General features: G+C 35.8%; 3 protein-coding genes across 7 annotated transcripts in view; 2 read left to right on the top strand and 1 right to left on the bottom strand.

The window, feature by feature from the left end:
- LOC134848911 (protein SET-like) overlaps positions 1-7,817 on the top strand; it is a 229,324-nt gene extending 221,507 nt beyond the window's left edge. For all 5 annotated transcript variants that reach the window (XM_063866463.1, XM_063866465.1, XM_063866464.1 and 2 more), the window contains exons 4-6: positions 4,164-4,419; positions 4,756-4,958; positions 7,544-7,817. In XM_063866463.1, coding sequence (XP_063722533.1) covers positions 4,164-4,419; positions 4,756-4,958; positions 7,544-7,585 — 501 coding nt within the window. In that variant the 3' untranslated portion in view covers positions 7,586-7,817. The remainder of the gene's footprint in view (positions 1-4,163; positions 4,420-4,755; positions 4,959-7,543) is intronic.
- The window catches only part of LOC134848909 (beta-catenin-like protein 1), a 183,865-nt gene that overhangs the window by 141,915 nt on the left and 20,946 nt on the right, over positions 1-21,004 (top strand). The window lies entirely within an intron of this gene.
- On the bottom strand, positions 13,653-19,738 carry LOC134847875 (uncharacterized). Its single transcript, XM_063865130.1, has 6 exons — positions 18,779-19,738; positions 18,246-18,441; positions 17,410-17,949; positions 17,023-17,186; positions 15,122-15,293; positions 13,653-14,158 (listed from the first exon to the last, which is right to left on the bottom strand). Exons 1-6 carry the CDS (start codon positions 19,100-19,102, stop codon positions 13,818-13,820), a joined length of 1,737 nt encoding a protein of 578 aa, XP_063721200.1. The 5' UTR covers positions 19,103-19,738; the 3' UTR covers positions 13,653-13,817.

The raw sequence follows: 21,004 nt of genomic DNA on the forward strand, positions 1-21,004 counted from the left end.
ACTTGAGGAAGATACAACCTTATTGTCAGCGTACAACCAGGCGTCACAAATCTTGTGTCCTAATATGAATGCTCAAATCCTTTAGGTTTCCGCGATAAGACGTTTTTTTTTTAAATTTTTTTTCCGGGAAACTTAGGTTCAAAAAAATTCACAAAATTTTGGATTCCTAACCCGATAGAAGGGTGCTCTCAGGGACTTCCAGTGGTTGCAAAGCTGGCCTCCAAATTTCTCCAGAGGCCCATTAAGTTTTCGAGATGACGCTTTTAAAAAGGGAATTGAAAAAATTTCTAAGTTCGAAATTACCAACCCTGTAATTGGGTGCAGTCAGAGTACACTAAAAGTTTGCAGATGTTGTTTGCAATATATGCGGTTTTTCATGAGCTGTCGAAAATTTCGAAGCACCGAAGGTGCCTTAAACGCTAGTTCAATTTAATTATATACTCTGACTTTAATTATGCTCGTTTGTTTTTTTGTCTTACTGCGGCTACTTTATCTTTTTTGTTTGCTGATGATTGTTGTCTGACAAGCGATTACATGTACAATGAATTTCTGACCATTTGTTTTGATTTCTGAAATCAAGTTTTCTCGTCTGCTCTCTCAGCGTAAGTGTTTTTTTTTCAAAATCAAGCAACCGACCAAGGCAAGATGCGAGGACGTGAGAATTTAAATCACCAGGTCAGCGGTTCGATCCCAGAATATAGCTGAAGTTGTATTTTTCAAAGCTTCTTTTGCCTTTTGTATGTTTGTTTCATTGTTTTTCCCGAGCGAATTAATGTCGTGTTTCCGCTTGTGCTTGCGAATTTTGCAATTGATTTTTGCTAGGGTTTTTTTCAGTCAGATGTGGTTGAATAATTGAATGCGTTGAAGCATTGTATGTTGAAGCTTCGAGTTACTGTAGAAAAATTACTGGTTACTTTTGAAAAACTTTTTCTAAAAGAATTATCATATGGTCAATTCTTTGTGCTTGATTACTAGCGGAACTTATCAGTCGCAACTGATGCAGCCAAGTTGGCTCTGCTTATGTTGAAAATTTTTTTGTCTTATGAGACAATTACTTATCCTTTGTAAGAACTAGGAGCAATCCCATTTAGAAACAAAATTTTCGATTTTACTACAACAAAAAACTTACCAGTGCATCCAGTTTATTTCAATTTAAGTTGATGGCTTGAACAAGTTCGCATAAATTAAGAATTTTTAAAGCAAGCTAAAGAAGCAATGAAAGTTTGAATAAAGGAAGATGTTTGTATAGCTTGTAATGGATTGCAAAAAGCTAAGTTTTTATTCAAAGTATCACACCAAAAGAAACTGGAAAAATTTTATGATGGCTTGATTTCATGTGCAAAAGAAAATGAATTTTTTTGAAGTTAGCTATTTAAGCGACGTAACGCCAAATTGAGGTTTGATCAGAGTGCTTAAATCGACATGCTTGCATTTGACAATAACTTAAGTAAGCTTTCAAGTTATTTGCTGGCTTGAAAGGATTCAGAAAACATTGAAGGAAAAAAGAAATTGTTTTAAATAAAGCCAACTATCAAGCTATAAATAAAACATTGATGTATTTGAAATTTATTCGATAACTAACAATGTTTCGCAAAAAATCAAAATTCGTGAAGTGAGTTCTTCATAGTTTCTTTGAAGCAAGCCATTTAATTCTTGAAACTCAAAACGATTCATATTTTACGATAGCCGTCACTGGTCCGCAAAGTCTCGAGGTTTTTGGAAATAAACTATTCAAGCAATGATTTTGAAATACTTAATTTTTTTTGACAGATGCAATTGATATGTTGAAGGTTAAAGCAAGTTTTTCTGCCATGAATTCAATTGGAAATTGCTAATTTTTGAGGCAAGAGATTTGAGCAGTAGAGTTTTTAAAATTTTCACTTTAACTTGACAGCTTCATTTTTACATGACAGCAGTCGTTCCAGTTTTTTAGAACAAAAAACGTTGACCCAATTAGAGTTCTTTTCATGAGTTGATAAGATTCGCAATCGTATATTGATCGTATCGTTTTAAAAAAGCCTGGCTTAACGGAGCAGCAGAATGGGTACTTACCCATCTTATTTTAAATGGTGTGTATTGAAAAAAAGCAATTACTTTTTTAAGATCGTTTTTTGTCTATCTTGATGATCTATCTATCTGCTGTTCAGTTTGTCCTGATGGGTCCCAAAAACACTTCTGATGCAAGCTAAATATTTGAAACATTTTGAATTGTTTTGATAACTCTTAACGCTTTTCTAAAAAGGCTCTATCCCATTATAGCACCCCTTCAATTCCTTGAAGTGTGATAGAGTGGGCCCCTGTTTGGCAAAACGGCAAGTGGAGTATCGCGCATTACTAACTATGAGCATTTAAGTATAATTCATTAAATCAATAGACATCGTTCGGCGTTTTCAACTCTTGCACAAAAATAATTTGCTTCTTCATTTGCTGTAACGTTCTTGATAGTTTAATTGACATCACCAAAACAAAAAAAACTGAAAAACAGGCTTTTTTGGTTGCTTAGCTCAGCTCATTTATTATAACTCCTCTATCGCATATGTAATCCCCTTTCCCGCTTAGAATCAAAAGCAGTTATACGATGTGTTTGAAATATCAGAGGGTTGGGGTGCTTTATCTGGGGTCTAAAATGAGAAAAAACTATAATGGACTTGACTTTAATGACATCTTAAGTTGAAATTTGTCCTGCTTTTTCTTGCACTACCCTGCCTTGTCCCTCCTTTCACTGCACTGCCATGCTTTGCGTTGGCTGCCCTAAGCTGCCTGGCATTGCCCAGCATTGCTTTGAGCTGCCTTGCCTTGCTCTGTCTTGTTTCCGCTGCAATGCTCTGCCTTTCTTCGCGTTTCCCCGACATAGTCATTACCTGGCTTACGCTGCTTCGCTTATTCTTGCGCTACCCTGCCTTTCCTGCACTACATTGTCCAAAATTTGCGCTGTCCCGGTCCTGCTCCTTCTTCTGCTTCCCTAGGCTGCTTTGCGCTGCCTTGCCTTGCCCTGTGTTGCGCTGCCTTGACCTGTGTTGCGCTCCTATGCGGCCTTGAGCTCCGCTACCCTGCCTTACCTTGCCACGCCTTTTGCTGCCCTCCCGTGCTTCGTGCGGCCCTGCCTTGCTTCGCGCTGCCATGCTACTCCCTGCCCTTTCTTCCGTTTCCCTGCGCTGCTTTTCTTTGTGCTTTTCCTTGCGCTGTCCTCCCTTGTTTTACGCTGTTCTGCTTTGCGCTGCCCGGTCATGCTCCTTCTTGCCCCGCCTTACTTCTTCTTCCGCTACCTTGTCTTGCTCTGTACTGCCCCTTCGTGACTTGCGCTGCCCTCCGCTCAAATTTTCCTGTCCAGAAATCTGTCTAGACATTCGACCTTGACCTTTCCAAGCTCGCTTTATCTTGAAATTTAAACGTGGCGCCTATAGCTATTGCAAACGACTTACAATTAAGTATAAGATAAACGCTTTTTTTCGAGTTTTGTTAAGTTCCATGTTCAGCAAAATGAACTAAATTAGATAAGGAAGTTTCAAAAAAATTTGAAACATTTTGATAGAGAAATTTGAATCAATCTAACTGCAGCTTGTTGAATTATCGGGCGCGCGTGGGGTTATCAAATTTTGAAGGTTTAGATGGAAATACTTGGTTTGCATCAGGCGTGATTGCTAATGAGATATTCGGTAAGCGCTAGATCTCTTTTCGCCAATCTCAATCTCGCTACACTGAATCTTCCGGAAAAAAAATGAATTTTGCGTTTGAAATTTCATCATTATCGGGTGGCTCCATTCAAAATAAGTATAATGTTCTGTAATTTTAGAATTTTTTCAATTAAATTTTATCAGGCTTGACGAAAATACGACAAGGGACGAAATTCTGCATTCACCTCCGCTCTTTTTCTTCAAATCGTTTGCGAATGAGCGTTTGCTTCGAGCTCGCTAACTGTTTTTACTGCTAAATAACGCTTCGCAGTTTGAAAAGTAATTTTAGATAAGGCTGCCAAAACAAGACATTGAATTTTTTCTCGCTTTTGATTGCAATTCTTTCAGCAGATTTTTGGATAATTCGTGTTTTTTGTACGTAAAACTGCCGGTCAGATGTTGGTTTTGATATTCGCAAAGACTTGCAGATGGTTTAAGTCGCCTCAATACGAAACGTTCAGGCATAATGAATGAAAGTAAGCTGTTTAGGGCTTCTGGCACCGGGTTCTAACAAATCATCCTCAGCTCGGACCTTGCATAATTGACGATGAGAGTGAATGTCTTCAGTATCTATTGAATATTTTTGTCACAGAGAACGATGATATCAAAACAGGCTATAAAATGGAGTTAGAGTTCGATGCAAAAAAGAATCCTTATTTCACAAACGAAAAGATCGAGAAAATTGTCACTGTTAAAGAGGGAGGAAAGATCGCGTCAACTTGCACGAAAATTCAGTGGAAACAAGGTGAGCACATAGTTACGCGTGTCATCTTTTGATAATTCTTGCAACTAGAATATGTTATTTGATTTGACCGGACAAGAGATTGACCTTCTAAGAAACCACCAGCACCACCCCTCCAAAGCGGTATAGAGGAGCGTATTGGTTTTACATTTTTCAGCTGATAAGAATCGAGTATTCTTGTATCCTTATGCAAATTGAGCCTAAAAGAAATAGTGGGGGTAAAAAACCTTTACTTCGTTAATTCAGGGAGGAACATGTTAACTTGAGACAAGATGTATTTCAAAAAGTTAATCGAGCTTTTATAATGCTGTTTTGCTCAATGGGTAATTTTCAATGTAGGAAAGAACTTTGTGGAAAAGGCAGAAAAAGACGACGTGGACTCGGATGATGCTGCCTTCTTCAACTGGCTCCTGTCTGAGGACTCCGACTGTGGTCTGGATCTGGGCGAATTCATCAAAGAGGACCTCTGGCCCAACCCACTCAATTATTACCTCGCCCATCCCGTAGACGAAGATGACGACGAAGAAGATTTCGACGACGAGGTAAACTATACTGTACCAAGTTCAACAAGCACTATGTTCCGATCATCATGACTTAAGTTGTCAACATTTTTCTATTTTTTTTTCTGCTAGTTCATTATTGATGTTTTTGTAAAAGGCGATTAAGTTGGAAAAAACATTGTAAAACATGAGAAAATTATAGCTAAAATAACGTAAAATAACAGAAGAATTAAATTGATTGCCATCAAATTTTGTGAATTTTGGAGGAAAATCGGAAAGTTCAGAACTTTTTTTGATGATTTATTACAATAGATGGTAGGTTCAATTTGAATAGCTGGATCTCTTTTTGTTATACTTCGCACATTATTAATATTTTATTTCAAAAGCCAAATTTTTTGACAAAAGAATGGTAAAATTTGAATTTTTGAATAGCATATGATATGGCAGACTAATTGGTTTACAAAAATACCTTAGTAGTACAATTGATTGAAACTGAAAAGGCTATATTTTGCATTATAGTTCTCAATTTTAATGCATGGAGTTTACTCAAATTTACCACCTTTTGTAACATATCGTCTTTTTTTTCTCGAAAAAAGTTTTTTTTCTCGAGACTACTTTTTCGGTTTTGTAGTCAATCGGCAAGAAAAAAACTCACCCTACGCCATAGTTTCTTCCTACTCCTGGGTGGGGGTCACATTATCCAGAATAGGCGATTGCTGTGTAAGTAGCGCATAATTTTCCGAGTTTTTTGTGCTTGCGAAAAAAATTCTGATTTTCTGAAACTTTAGCGGTATTTACAAAACTTGATGACACTGAACTAAATTTTGATAACACTATTCAATTCTTCTGATAATTACCTCGCGAGCTTGAGAGCCTGGTGTATTTGTACAGATTTTCTTTTTAGCTACCTAAATTGCATAAAAAAGTTCATTTATTTGGTGAAACTTTGGCTAAAATCGCGATCTGTAGTATTGGAAATTTTTAGCACCTGTCCTCGGCTTTATTTGTGGCCGGTGTTTGTGATTTATTAAGCGTCCAAGGGTGAGTAGTTAGTCCCTAAGACTAATTAAACAAGCAAAGCCTTTGTGATAGTATGAACTCTCTTTTTTTCCAACCTAAGTCGCAATTATTAGTGTTCATTTTGATCAGTAACCAGCTATTAAGTACAGCCAGAGCAAAGGATATTAACAGAGAGTACTATATTACAAATAGCACTAGCACTTTAGGTTCAAGGTATCATGGATCTGTAGCGTAGAGATAGGGAAGGAGACCGGCAACAAAATAAGAGGGCGTGAACTTGGGCAGGGTCGGGTGTTTTTTAATGAATTTTTTCATATACTTGTTTAAATGCGTCCGCTCTATAAATTGAGGCATTTTAATTGGTAATTTTTTTACCAATTGACTGCTACAGCTAAAGCGCCATAAGTGGCCTGCGTCAATTCGCAATTATGTAGACTCATAATGGGCGTGCGTCACTTAACAAACTTTTTAGACTCATAGTTTTACTCATTCAGTTTTTCCCAGTAGCGTTTTCGGTCATACTTTAGCTTGTGTATGCGAAATGCAACTTTGTCTCTGTGTAATACCTAGTTCGCGGATCGAGTCCAAAGCGTAGCCGAATTTTAACTAAATCTAGGCTAATTTCTACTTTTTCTGATTCGACATCATAGAGCTGCTGTTTTTGTCGTGTTCTCGCCAGTGTTTGTGAAGAGCACGTTATTTTAGCGATAGTTTTTTTCTTACGCGTTTTTGTTGTTCCTACAAAAAAGGGGACATGTCCTCCATCCAAATATCATTGCTCATTTTTGAAGATCTCAAGACATGACGTTTTCAAGAGTAATGCACGCAGTGAAGTCTCTTATATAGGTCTTGCTGAGTTTTTTTTAAAGTCTCTAATAACTTCAGATGTGCATTCATTCATATTGTAGCATTTATGATTGTATTTAGATGTATATGCAATTTTTAAATTCAATTGAAATTCATCTGCTGAAAGTGACGTAAATAGCAGTCTCCAAATACGAACGTGGAAATGGCGCAAAAAACGTGAATGATTTCTAGTTTCGAAAGTGGAATTTAGTTTTTAGATTTCCAGCGGAATAAAAACTTTTCCTATTGATCCATTTTTCTCTATTTGTGTTCATGTTATCCAAAAAGTGCCACTCATAAAATGTTCTAGAAAATCAAATAGCTTAAAGGGCATCTATTTTTTTCTGAAATTCTATTTTTTTTCTTGAAATTCGTTTGAGATTTTTTCAAGAAAGTCATTTTTTTTACTTGCGTTCATTACTCTTTTCCAATCTCGATTGTCTTTGTTTAAAGCGTCAAATGTTTTTGAAAACTTAACAAACACTTCTCAAAGTCTCGACTCTATGGCGGGATGATGTCAAGTTACTCCCAGGGGTTGCAGTTGTGGCCTTTAATTATTACTGCTCAAATCTTTTTAGCATTTAAAATTTCAAGTGCCAATTTTAGTGGTGTTTCGCCTCAAATTGTTAGTTTTTGAGTTGGAATAAACGATGATGGCCCCAATTGATGTACTCACAGTAAACTCAGCTGACAGTCATAATTTGTCATTGAACACTTTGGCGGGAGTTATGAATACAATATTTAACATACTGCGAATTTAGGACGAGAACGAAGAAGATGGGGAAGCAGACGAGGGCGCGTGATAGAAGATCAACCGAGTTCGGATCTGGCTCGGATTTTGTCCGTTGCCCGGATACTACTCAAATTTGTTTGTTTGGTTCCATGAGAGAAAAAAAAGACCTTCTGTTGCCATATTTATACATCTTATCAGCTGTGCGTTGTTTGATTGTACATTAACATTAATACTCTCTTGATGTTGAATTGCCTTTGATACTTTGATGTTTAGTTTGAAATAAAACTGCTGTCACCTTTAAACTTTTCGTCAAGTGATCCGACGTTAGGTCAAAACAATTATGCACGATATATTTCAATATCAACAACTTTTCCGCAACATGTAGGTCAAACTAGTATTCGGATTTTGCTTTTAGGTAATTGCAGTCTAATTTTCTAAAGCAAAAGCTAAATGTCCAGTTTCTTAGTTTTTTCTCTGATGGACTTATATGATCTGTGCTCTTCGCAATATATGTTTTTGTTCGTTGCTTGTATATACAGCTGATAAATTTGATTGTTGATCAGTTATTAGAATAGAAGTGAAGCTTTCTTGAGAGAGAACACAACCATAATGTCGCTTAACATTAAAGCTTTAACAAAGAAAATCTTTGATTAAACGTCAGTCAATATGCGCGCTGCTAGAGCGCCTTAGATATAAACAGCAATGACCTGGCGGATTGTCTAGAATTAAATATGAGCATGAAAAGAACCCTAAAGAATTGTATAAAACCACCTTGATTTCAGTACGTATATGGTTTTCGTGTGTATATTTGCCAATAAAATGTTGCCGAACAATTTTGGCTGATTTTCAGCTAATTGGCTGTAGGATTTAATTATGTCGGTTTATTTACCTAATATTTTGTTTCCTACTTATTTCCGATAATATTTATGAGATCGTTTTGACTGTGGCCCCAAATTTAAATTTTGAATGCTCAAATTCAACACTACTTGGATTTCTTTAAGAAAAGTTTAATAAATTTAACGTTAAAAAAGTTATTTTCATTTTTAAGAGTAACGAACTTAGTGAGTACTCTTATATAGGTTTTGCTGGTTTTTTTTCAGGCAAAGGTCTTAAAATTTGTTCACGCTCAATTTTGATTTTTCGTGGCTTGACTTGTGATTTTTTTTTCAAGTTCAGTGCATTTCCGTTGTTAAAAGCAAGACAAACTCCACTATCGAACAAAAAATCTGTAAAGGTAACTAAAAACGTGATCGGCTTCTAATTTCGAAAATGGAAATTAATTATCAGATTTCCCAGCGAAATAAAAGTTTTGCCTATTGATTCAGTTTTTCTCAAATTGGGTTACTTTAACAGAAAACTGTCCATCATAAATTTTTCTACAAATTCAAGGAGCTTTAAGGCGATCTATTTTTTTTTCTTCCAAATTCAAAAGTTGAAAATTTTGAAGAAAAAAAAGGTTTTTCAGTTTTCTCGCGTTTTGCAGTTTTCTCGCTGTCAGTTGGCTATGTTTTTTTGTTTCTTTTACAGCTGCAACTTACGAAGTCCTCTTTGATAGTTCTTGAGTCTTGGTTTTTTAGTCTTATACTTGTTGTATCGCAAGTGGTGTGTAAAATTTGAATTGGATTACACCATATTTTCACGTGCAATAATTTTTAAATGCTGAGTTTAAGGAGTATTAAAAGTTATTCAGTTTTGACAATTGTATTCATAGTGAAAGTTTTTGAAAATTGAATTTTAATCAAATCTTTTATTGTCCTAGTGTTTTAACTACCGTTTTACCATTTCAGCAAGACGCTGCAAATGAAAAGTAATTTGATAAGAAGTTATACAATTTTTTTTTGAATTGAGGTTCCCGGTTGCGTTCATAGATAGAAACGAAAGAAACTTCGGGACCTTTTGCAACTTGGTCGTGAGGCAACGCCGATGCCTTTGCATTGTAACTTCGGGATCTTTTCCCAATTGGCCTGGAGGTAACGCCGATGCCTTTGTATCCTGAGGCCGTGTTCGAGTCGCGGAACATTTTCAATATGTATGAAACTGAAAAATTTTATTCTTGAATAGTCATATTTTCGTTTGTTTGCTTTTGCTTTGTCGGCTTAGTTGCCACATCGGGGAATTTTATTGTGCTGTAAGCAATTTTGATCTTAGATGCAGGTGTTTTTGGTTTACTTCTCTAATTAGTAAAATTAATACCCCTTCGTTGTATATTTTCCTCTTTTTTTGCTCAAAATTTATTCTGCCTAAATGGTTTCAGCCTATTTTTTTATTGGCTGAGTTACTCTATTTTGTGTCGCTACAAAGGCAAAAAATGATTTATTTTTTTTGGAAAAATTGGGCGTAGTTTCTGCTGCAAGGTTTAAAGTTTGAAACTTAATTGCTCGAAATTTTTTTATGACAACTATTTCTTTTCAGATTTTTTTTTGTTCTTGGCTCAATGGGCGTCTGCCCACTTGTTGTTGCCTTAGGTGCCGATCTGTAAATACTGAAAACTTATTTGATTCTGGGGGTTGTGTTTATCTTAAATTATCTTCATTTTTTTCTTTTTTATAAATCTTATTTTCTATTCGCTAGCTTGCATTGCTGCGCTTGCTTGGTATCGCTATTGGTGCGAAGCTGAGCTTCGCCTCTGTGTTTTAATTTTTATAAAGTTGTATAATATTTTAATATTTAGAGTATGTTTCGACATATTAATTTCGCACCTTTTTTCTGTTGAGATACGAAGACAATTTTTTCCATTTTTCAAAAGTTGCAGATAACGATTGCAAACCGTAGAGCGTGATATTTACGCATAATTTTTGCGTTCCTGTATGTGTATGTCAATTGAACAATTTGCTATCGGACTGGTTCCGAGTACTTGGTTACATCAAAGGCTATTTTAGATTTTTATAAACACATGAGATTCAAGTGGGTGAAGCGATTGACCAATCAAAACTGAAGGTCAACGCGGCAAATGGTTACTGTAATGCAAATGAAGAGCATACTTTTTCTTTTGAATAACTTGTGAACAACTCCCAGCTGAATAGACTTTCTCACCATCAGACCTAATTTGGGCATGTTTGAAATTTATATAACCACTAGTCGAAAATTTTCGAAATTTTTTCACTTGAAAAGTTTATTCGACTAAAAAGATTACATATTGCGTGATTTGAAGGGATAAATGTTATTTTCATCATGAGATAAGGTTTTAATTCAATTAGATTTTCATTCGAATTGTTTGTTGCTCAATTTTTTATAAAAACTTTTTCGGCTCAATGAGCATCTGCCCTTATATTGTCGGCTTAGTTACCGCGTCCTCAATTTTACCATGCTATTGTGTTTCTTAATTTCCCATGCCTTTGCTGACAATTGTTTCTTGACATTTTTAAAAATATTGTTCATGCGAGGCTAATCGTAATATTGTTTTTTGTGAGATCTCTATTTGAACATTTTTTGAACGTTTTTGTGACTTACGTTGCTAAGAATCAATGAGCGCAGTAAACACTTATATAGCTCGTGATGATTTTTCGTCTGTTTCTTTCAGGAAAAATCTTAAAATTTGTTAACGTTCAAATTTGATTTTTCGCGGTTTGACTTTTGATTTCTTTTAAGCCAGTTCATTTTTGTTGTTAAAAGGAAGGCAAACTCCTTTATCGAACAGCGAAAGCGTAAAGGTCACGAAAAACGAGCGTTTTTTGAAAAAATTTTTCGGTTTGACTGTATATGTTAAATATTCTTTCCAAATCAAAAGTCTTAATCAGTAAGTTCTTCACACATTTAGACTCGCCATGAATTGCGTTTTACTGTAAGTATATATAGCCTCTATATTGGGATGATTTTTTGTTTCCATTTTTTGTATGATGTTTTTCTAGGTTTTCGAAACTTGTTTCTGCTGTCACTTTTGGAACGAACAGTTATTTGTGGTAAAATTGATAATTTTTGATCGCAAACCCTGATGAGAGACCCGCTAAGAAAAATGAAAAGTAGAGTTATCAGGTTCAAAACTTTAGTCAGTGATTCACTCTATTAAAAATCAAAATGCACATATTTCGTTCGAAAAATTGGTTGCAGTCAAGTTATTGCAACCGAGCAAATGAATGAAATTGTTCTTCTCGTTTTCTCATTAACAGGCGTGTGTTTGTGACTTATTGCTGATGAAATTAGTTGAAGAGATCTGACTGCATAAAAATTTGAATGTTTTTGAGGAGTTTATTAGCTGGGCGATTACAACTAGATTCTGAGGTTTTCTTGTTATGGAGACATCCTCGGAAACAACACATGGAAATTGAATTTATGTACGTGAAATTGTTTTTTTTTTCGAAGCTCCTTTTTGCTCCTTTTACCTGCGTGTAACAAAACAATAGATAAAACAAATGAACAAAAATACTAACACGAGATGAACTTCATGCTAATTGTTTCAGAACAATTCTACGCTGACAATTGAATTAAATCTTTGAAAAAGATTTTTCCGCAATTAACCAAAAATCCAATTGGCCCGACTTATGCACAAAGTCACTGAACAATTGTTGGCTCAACTTTCTTTTTCTCTTGTCTGGCATTAGCGGCGAGGACATTGAAACTTCTCAACTAGTCGTCTTCGTTTTTCATCGCCGAGTTTTACAGTTTTTATTACGCAGTATAATGAACCATCCAAATTCATCAGCTTTCCGAAGAACAACTTTTACTCCAAAAATTGTATATGTTTGTGTTCACGCGAATGTTTCCATAACAAGATCAACTCTGAAAAATTATGGTCGACTAGCTTTACAACTAGTGAAAAACAACCTTCTAGTTTTTATCCTGGCAGATGATCTTTTTAGAAATGTTCATCAATCATGGGTCAAAATCTAACCCTGTACATTATATAGTTATTGATAAAACTACAAAATCATTTCTGCTTGGTTGAAAACTAGATGTTCTAGAATTCTAAAGCATTGGTTGTAAATTAATTTGAAAATAAGTTATAGTCTGTTAGGTGATTTTTGCGGGCGTTATCCCGCAAAAATCACCGAAAATTATTGCAAAAATCACCTAAAATTATCCGCGCGTTAAAAGTGTGTCGGGCTCCTGTTTTTCTGCTTTTGTCGGCTTAATTACCGGAGCACCAAAATTGCCTCAACTTTGGGCATTTTGTAATCGAATTAAAAAACATTTCAATATATTCCGGTTTTAGCAAGTATTGAGTTCAAGAAGTTTTGCCTATTTTTTTCTGCTATTTTTTTTTGGTTTTTCTTGATGCTGTTCATTAAAAGATTCTTGAAGTTGTTTGCTTTAGAAATTTAAGGAGTATTCTGTACTTATAGTGCAATGTTAACACCCCAGAAGTTCAATTTCAGTCGGTACCTGTTTTTTGTCGAAACTGAAAGTTTTCAAATATTCTAGACTTTCATGTCTGCTAATTTTTGTCGGTCCAGCAGAAATTGTCCAACTGAAAGTTCAGCATTTTGAAGGCTCTTAGTTAAATTTCTTATGGTGCAGATAGTTTTGTTTCAGGATTTTTTTGTCTTTTTTTGCAATTTTTATAACTTTTTTGACCAAAAAAGAGATTTTTTGAAGTTTTTTTCAATTTTTGATTCGTCTTTTCATTTGCTGGTAATCATATTCATACGTTTTTGTATCGCAAGTGATGATGCGAAGCTCCGCTTCGCCTCTATGTACTTATTCAATCTACTTGTTTTGCTGAACAAGCATTGCCGGCTTTTGATATGTTTCAGGTTAGTCATTTTTTCTGTCCAGGGAGTTACAGAATTTTTTTTATCTAAACAAATGCGAGTTTCAAACGCCTTTTGCTTGACCATTTTTTTCTGGATTTATTTTGAAATGAGGATTTAGTCACGACTGAAAGGAGTTTAATTTGATCTATATCTCCGCCTTTCCTGGCCTTTATTAGCTAGCAATAAGCAAGCATTATCAAGTCAGAATATCTTTTGTATAATAAATGGTGCGAAGCTCAGCTTTGCCTCTGATATGAAAGAAACAACACCATACACCAAAGTATGAAGCTTTTCCACGCTTGGTTGGAAAAAATAGTACTTTTGTCATTTAGATTTATAGGTCGGATAGCTTTCTGTAGATTTGGGGGCCGTGACTTACGAAAAGATATGAAATTAAAAAAAAAAAACATTGATATCCAACCTTAAGTTTGTACTCAAATCGTTCTGTACTTCTATTTCCAACGACTGCTCTTTTGGATTGCTTAAATATCGATTTTGTGGAAACTATAGCATAATAATAATATTGAAGGATCTGCAAAGGACTGTACAATTTTAGTTTTGTTTTAAAAACAGTCTTCTATTTATTCAGTTCTGGAATCATGTCCAGTTATTTCAGAGGTCAATTACGCTAGGGCACTCTTGTTCATTATTTGCTGAGTCCATTGGTTCCGAATCTTCCTGGGATCTTTCATTGGATCTTGGTATATGATTGTCACTCGCTTGTTTTGAGTCCATGTAGCAAATGTTCGTTGACTTGTCAGTGGCCTTTTTAGCATTCAGTTGTTGTTGCTGTTGTGCTACCAGCAACTGTTTGGTGGGACAGAGGAATAGTCGTAGTCTGATCCAGGAGTCGTTCCTCATCTCCTTGTAAGTCTTCAGAGTGAAGGGCTCTCGGGTGCCTGGCAGGTATCTCACTGGACTTCCATCTGGGTACACGAGTGTGAAATCAACATCTAAAGCAAAAGGATTTTAAGCGACCATTTGTTGACAATAAAGTAAGCATTTTTAGCGTCTTTTCCCAAAGTTTCTCGTGAATTCTTGTAGGTCTATTATGCAGCTCGAGCACTCTGCAGTGACTTACTGATATATATGGTATAGTTTTTAACAAATTTGCTGGACGACGTCCTAAAATTCTGAATTAATTCTGATCTTGAGAAAGTGAAATGGCGTTGAAATTGCATTTGATTTGTCAAGAGAGCAAGGCAACAGGATTGCGCTTTTTAGAGACGTCCTTTTTGCCTCATTTCAGGACTCATTTTGAAAACGTTTTTTCATCCAACAATGATCTTCCATGAAATTTTTTAAGGATCAAGTTAACATCCTCCCCCCCAAATAGACCAAGTTAAGATCCTCCACACCAGCGCTTAACTTAAATTTGCTGAGCGCTGCATGTAATATGCTCGATTCTGACTGGCTGAAAAATCCCAACTTAGAACACCAAGTTAACACCCCCCCCCATGGCTTTAAAAAACATTAAACTAAAAACGCCGAAAAAAGGCAAAATCGATGCTTTAAATAACTATTTCGATTTAGCTGAAGCTTGATGGTCAGAATTATTTCAAAAGCCTGTAACTTTTAATAATTTTTAATGACTTCGTGAAAGTGAAAGATGACTTTTTGCACCTGAGTCCGAACTAAAGTGGTTAGAAATTCAATCGGATCTACTTAACAATCTCCCCCCTATTGTATCTACTAAAGAATCTCAACCCTTGTAAATATAAACAGTAAATTCGCATTAGAGCGCTGCATGTAAAGTCGAATTTCGCTGCATTCTGATTGGTCGAAAATTTGCTGCAAGTAATCTACTTAAGATTTTTAAGTAGATCCATTCAATCCAACTTTTCATACGAATGTATGGACCATGTTTTTCTGTGATTGCATGTGTTTATGTCTGTGTATGTGAGTGTTTTACTTACTGTGTATGAGTTTGTTGTTGAACTTGTGTCTGTGCACTGCGGCAGTCTCTATCTCAGTGGCCTCTGCCGCACACCTCACCACTATCGCCTCCTTGCCCCCTATCCCACTCTTGTTCCTCACTGTCAACTTCTTGAATCGACCATGTTCGAACACGCCCATGCCAACCACAAGCTGCAACACAACAGCTTTTGTTCCGACTTTCGATACGAAAGTAACGGAATATTTGTGCTCGGGGTGGGTTGTTTTTTCTTCAGACAAATTTCGACTTTTTAACTAGCCATTTTTGACCGAATTTTTTTATATCATTCAAAAGGTATGTTGTCCTGAGCTTAAATTTGAAAAGATAATTCACCTGTTATCATTTTTCGTAAAGTTATGGGGGTTTAATTATTGCCGTTTGGGACATTTTACGCGTGATATATTTCGCTCTTTTAACGCGTAAGCGGAGATTTAATCCGTCTTAAAAATCGTTCCGAATTTGTTGAAAGAAGCTTAGTTGTCGTAATTGATTTGTTACAAGGAGCGAAATCTATCCTGTTGTACTTTATATGGCGTGTGGGGGGATGATTCGAATAAAAAATTTCAAACTTAAGAAAAAAAAATTTTCATTTTATTCTATGACTGCTCTAAAAAACCTTAAAAGACAGTCGGAACATTCAGGGCTTCGCCCTGATACGAGCAGTCTTGTTACAATTTATTTAAAATATATTTGTTTATTTTCGTTGAATGCTCTTTCAGGAAATTACAAAAAAGGGAGTTTGTTTGCATGTAGTGTCAAATAAAACCACGTGAAATCAACTTTTTTGTTTTTTTTTTCAGGCAAAAGTCTAAAAGTTTGTTCACGCTCAATTTTGATTTTTCATATTTTGACTTGTGATATCTTAAGTTCAGTGCATTTCCGTTGTTGAAAGGAAGGCAAATACCACTTTTGAACCGGAAAAATGTAAAGGTCACGAAAAACGAGCTCGACTTCTAATTTCGAAAATGGAATTTAATATCAATTTCGAAAATGGAATTTTATTATCAGATTTCCCAGCGAAACAAAGATTTTACCTAATTGGGATAATTTTTTCAAAAAAAGGCCAGTCATAAATTGATCTAGAAATTCAAAGAGCCCTAAGGGCGTCTATTTTTTCCTTGAAGTTCAAAATTTGAGATTTTCAAAAAACAAGTCAGTTTTTTTTCTGTTGAACTGCGTTTATTGACTCTTTTCCAACTGTCTGTTGGATATTTTTGTGGTTTTCACCCGACGTGAGTGAATCAGATAATTATACAAGACTGCTCGTATCAGGGCGAAGCCCTGAAAGTTCCGACTGCCTTTTAAGGTTTATGGGGGCAGTAATAACATTAAAAAGTTAAATGTGAAAAAAACAAAATGAATTTTTTTTTTTAAATCGAATTTTTTTAGTGAAAATCATTCCCGCACACGCCATATAAAGTACAAAAGGATAGATTTCGCTCCTTGTAACAAAATAATTACGGCAAATAAGCTTCTTTCAACCAATTTGGAACGATTTCTAAGACGGATTAACTCTCCGCTTACGCGTTAATAGCGCGAAATATATCGCGCGTTAATTGTCCCAAATTGGCCAAAATGCCAATTTTTAAACCCCCATAACTTTACGAAAAATAATCACAGATGAAATATCTTTTCAAATTTAAACTCAAGACAGCAATACCTTTCGAGTGATATAAAAAAATTCCATCAAAAATGGCTAGTTAAAAAGTCGAAATTTGTCCGAAGAAAAAAAACCCACCCCGAGCACAAATATTCCGTTACTTTCGTATCGAAAGTCGGAACAACTAGAAGAAAACAACGGCTTCTCCCTCAACTGGAAAATAAAACAACTGACCATTTGGTCACTAGGAATCATTGGCTGTAAAAGACTGTAAAACCCACCTCTACACTCCTGTAAGGTGGCCTCCCGCGCCCGTGTTTCTTCAGCTGACTCCTCTGATCGACTCCTTCTCCTCCGCCCGCCAAGATCATCTTGTTGCTCCACTCCATCTTCGACTCGACCGAGCAAGGTTGGACCAGTCCGCATTTCATAGCATTGTGACTATCTAAAGAGGTAAACAATTGAGATTTTTTTTCCATTGCGTCTGTTCTTACAAAGTAAATCCATGTCACGTGAATAGATACAACGTTTTTTATCCAAAAAGTATCTTAATAAATTGTTTCAGAGATAAATTTAAGGGTTTACCAGGGTTCATTATTTCCATATGCATCAGTTTCTAACAAATTGTTGCCCGTCATAATTTATTAATTATGGATTTATTTACTGACCTTCTTTGTTCTTAGTGTCATACACTGATTGATCCCTTGGAACCTGATCGTTCGGTTGCGTAAAGTTGTTCACGTCCTGCCACGGACGAAAGGTATTAGTCAAATTTTCAGCCGTCGGAGTAGGAAAAGGAACCGAAGTATTGTCTGGAAGGAACTCGTTAGATGCTTGTTGCCGCTGGATTAAGTTGTATCTGTGCATGACTGCTGCAGCTGCCATAGCTTGGAACTGGGGAAAGTTCTTCATCCAGTTTACAAGGAAGGGAACTGATGCGTTGTTCTGCATTTGGGAGATTTTGACTCCTGGAGGCATCAAGTGTTCGTTCATTAGCTGCTGGTGTATAGTCGACGCGGTGAAAGGAGGTGCGCTCAACGAAAGCGACGATGCTATTATGGGCAAATGGTGTCTAGAGTTTGTCATGTAGTTGGTATTGCTTTGAATATCAGCAGAAGCAACTTGATTCAGTTTGGAGGCAATTTCGTGTGCTTTTTTGTTTTGCGCACAAATTTTTCGATGGTCGGGCAGGAAGTCTGAGAGAATGTCTGAAACAGTTTTTGTTTTCAAAGACAATTTACAGGGCGATAATATAAAAACTATAGTCAAACTTTCATTTTTTGAACAACTGTCAGAACTCTAATAATTTTTCTCCTATGGTACTTAAAAACAGATGTTGTTTTTACAAATAGGACTAATCAATTGAAGGATACGAGTTTTATACTTGAGAGCAACTCCAGTTTGTTACAATTGTTTGTTCACCGGTATCCTTTTTCTCGTAATCCAAAGATTCCAAAAGATATTTTAAGAAACCAGTATTTCTTGGTGTTGAATAATTAGGTACCTGAAATTGTCGTTTCTGGTATCAGGCCTGCATTTATTGCTTTGCTTTCTGCGAGTTCATCGTCTGCTTTCATTTTTTTCTTGGTTGGTTTTATGTTCGTATCTTTTCCGGGCAGAGGCACCTTGACCAAAACTTCTCTTGGAACGTAAGCTATTTTCTCGGGAGAGTTTCTCTTTGCGAAGTTTCTACTTTGCACCTGAAATAGTTGTGCCAAGATAAATAAGAATCATCAAGCCTCTCATCCTTCAGTTTTCTTCAACAGTTGTTTACTGGCCTTGAAAAGAGAGAATTAATTTAAGCTGCTCAAATATGGAACTCAAAGTTTGCTCTCTGAAATGAAGAAAAAGCCGATTTTTTCTTTCTTACTCTTCTTCCTTTTTGTAAAAAGGATTCATATTTGGAGTTTATTGGCTGTATATTGGTTGATACTGTAGTCTTAAGTTTAGTTTTGTGCGAGTTATGAAAGATTTCGATTTTTTGTTCAGTTTTATCACAATTTACTTTGTTCGTTAAAAAACAGGAGCTTTACTTACAGTTTGTACGAGTATGAAGTTGTTTTCAGAGTGCTTCGGTATCACTGAGTTGTGTCGCAGTCTCTTGAAAACATCTCCAATACGCACATTCAGCTCCCAGTGAGGGTTTCTTGCCTCGAAGTTCGAAATTCCCACATAAAAATCGTCTTCCGTTTGTGTTGCATATTTTTCTCTGTCGTGTTTAGCATCTGGTTCGGTTTTCGTCTCAGTTTTTGTGAGCTCGCTTTGACGAGTGCCGACATTTAGCTGCATTGATAGATCAGAGGCTCGGCTTCTGCTCAGATCGAGAGCCGAATCTTCAAGAAGATTCTGCGAATCGGACATTTTTGGTTGCAGAATACGTTTCAATAGTTTCTGGATTGACTACTGTTGTGTTTTGGATATTTGTTGAATAATTTTTGGGCACAACTTGGTTTGGATTTTGCAATTTGATGAAATGAGAAGTGGCTTATTGTTGTTGTTTTTTGGATGAGTTTTAAATGAATAAAATATAATATTCAATTTATGGCTCCCTCATCCGTGAATTATTGGGATGATAATCGCAGGGATACTTGGGTTTGATTTATTTTCTGCCGCAGAGTGAGAATACTCGCCTTGTTGTCGCGATGCAATAACTTTCGCACAAAAAGATCATCGTGGATTTAATAATTTGTTCACTTATCCATTTAGTCAATTAAAGAACGCTTCAATAAATTTGCGATTGTTTGTCCAAATTTCACCTTGACTGAATTTATTGAATTTATATCCCCGACTGTTCTTTTCCCAAATTTCTCCGGAAAATTTCTCGCTCAAATATTTCACCCATTCCCTATTTGACAGTGACTGGGGTGCTAAATGAGAATTAATATTGAAATTATTCTCTAAATTTCCATTAAATATCACAAAATATTTCTGCTGTCACTTAGAAGAATGCCTCTTTACGGCTCTTGTTTCCAAAGATTTGAATAAATAAGGTTTACATTGTATAGTTAAATAAGCTCTTTTTCAGATACGCATAAATAAATGTTCATTTTTTCTTGCCTTTAAATGCTCTTTTTGTTCTTTGAGTACCAGCTGCATAGTGCTTTGGATTGTTTTTGGATTAAAAAGTATTAATTAGGGACAAATAAAAGCGACTTTATTAATTTTTCTGCAGCTTAAGTTAAACTCATGTGTTTGATCCTGATTTGTCTGCGTGTTAAAATTTTCTTTTGTAGTTCAGTTTTAATATTTCGTCTGTTAGGTTTTAATTTTCAAGTGAACATTTAATCGGGCCTAGTAATCATCTGCTGTTATTACAGTAAGCGACAGCCAGCGCCCTATATAATGAGGTTTGGCTGCTTATGTCTTAACCTCCAGCTAAAGGGTGTGCCAGTATTTGAGCTATACTAAGCATGTATTATGCTGGAAACAACACACTTTTTAAGGATCTCTTTAACTATCCCCCAATGGTACCTAGTAGCGAATCCCCCCCCCCCCTGTAACGAATTAATCCAAAAGTAACGGAAATTAGGCAATAACTTCCGTGAAAATTGCGTGAAAATTTTTTACAGCTTAAATTAACTTTTGGGTGAGTACACACTGTTTGTCCAACCGCAAATCAGGTTATGAATGTCACAGTTGTTTCAAAAATGTACTATAATTTTTTATTTTAAACTTTTATTAATACCCTTGCAAGAAGCAAGTGTATAGCAAACGGGTACTAGACTTTTTTTTACCGTAAATAACTTTGTTCATAGGTTTTATATGGACTCCGTTGGTACCTTGGTTGATAGTGAAATCAAGTTTCTTAGTGTCTCTTGCCTAGAGGTAAGGAATACGCCTGGGTTCGAATCTGACGAGGACCTGTTTTTTTCTAACGGAAATTTTCTGTTTCAAAATTGTCGGCCTAATGTTTGTCTGCTTATGTTTTGTCAGTTTTGTTGCCACATCTAAGAATTGATTTATTTTTGCTGTAAGCGATTTTCATTGTATTTAGTTTATTAGCTTTTTTACATTTGATTTTACATCGACTGTGATTACACCAATTCGATTTGTTAAATTTTTGTTTTTAAGAGTAATGAACGGAGTGAGTACTCTTTTTTGTAGGTCTTGCTAATTTTTTTCTCAGGAAAAAGTCTTAAAATTGTTCACGCTCAATTTTGATTTTTTTTGCATTTGAGTTCAGTGCATTTCCATTGTTAAAAGGAAGGCAAACTCCTTTATCGAACAGCAAAAATGAAAAGGTCACGAAACTCGTGATCGACT

This window comes from Symsagittifera roscoffensis, chromosome 6 (genome assembly GCF_963678635.1).
Source record: "Symsagittifera roscoffensis chromosome 6, txSymRosc1.1, whole genome shotgun sequence".
NCBI classification, from domain to species: domain Eukaryota; kingdom Metazoa; phylum Xenacoelomorpha; order Acoela; family Convolutidae; genus Symsagittifera; species Symsagittifera roscoffensis.

Coding starts and splice junctions, on each gene's coding strand:
- LOC134847875 (XM_063865130.1), bottom strand. CDS start 19,102: ATGTCCGATTCGCAGAATCTTCTTGAAGATTCGGCTCTCGATCTGAGC. Junction 18,442..18,778: donor ACTTCATACTCGTACAAACT/GTAAGTAAAGCT, acceptor CAACTATTTCAG/GTGCAAAGTAGAAACTTCGC. Junction 14,159..15,121: donor CAACAACAAACTCATACACA/GTAAGTAAAACA, acceptor CTTTTGCTTTAG/ATGTTGATTTCACACTCGTG.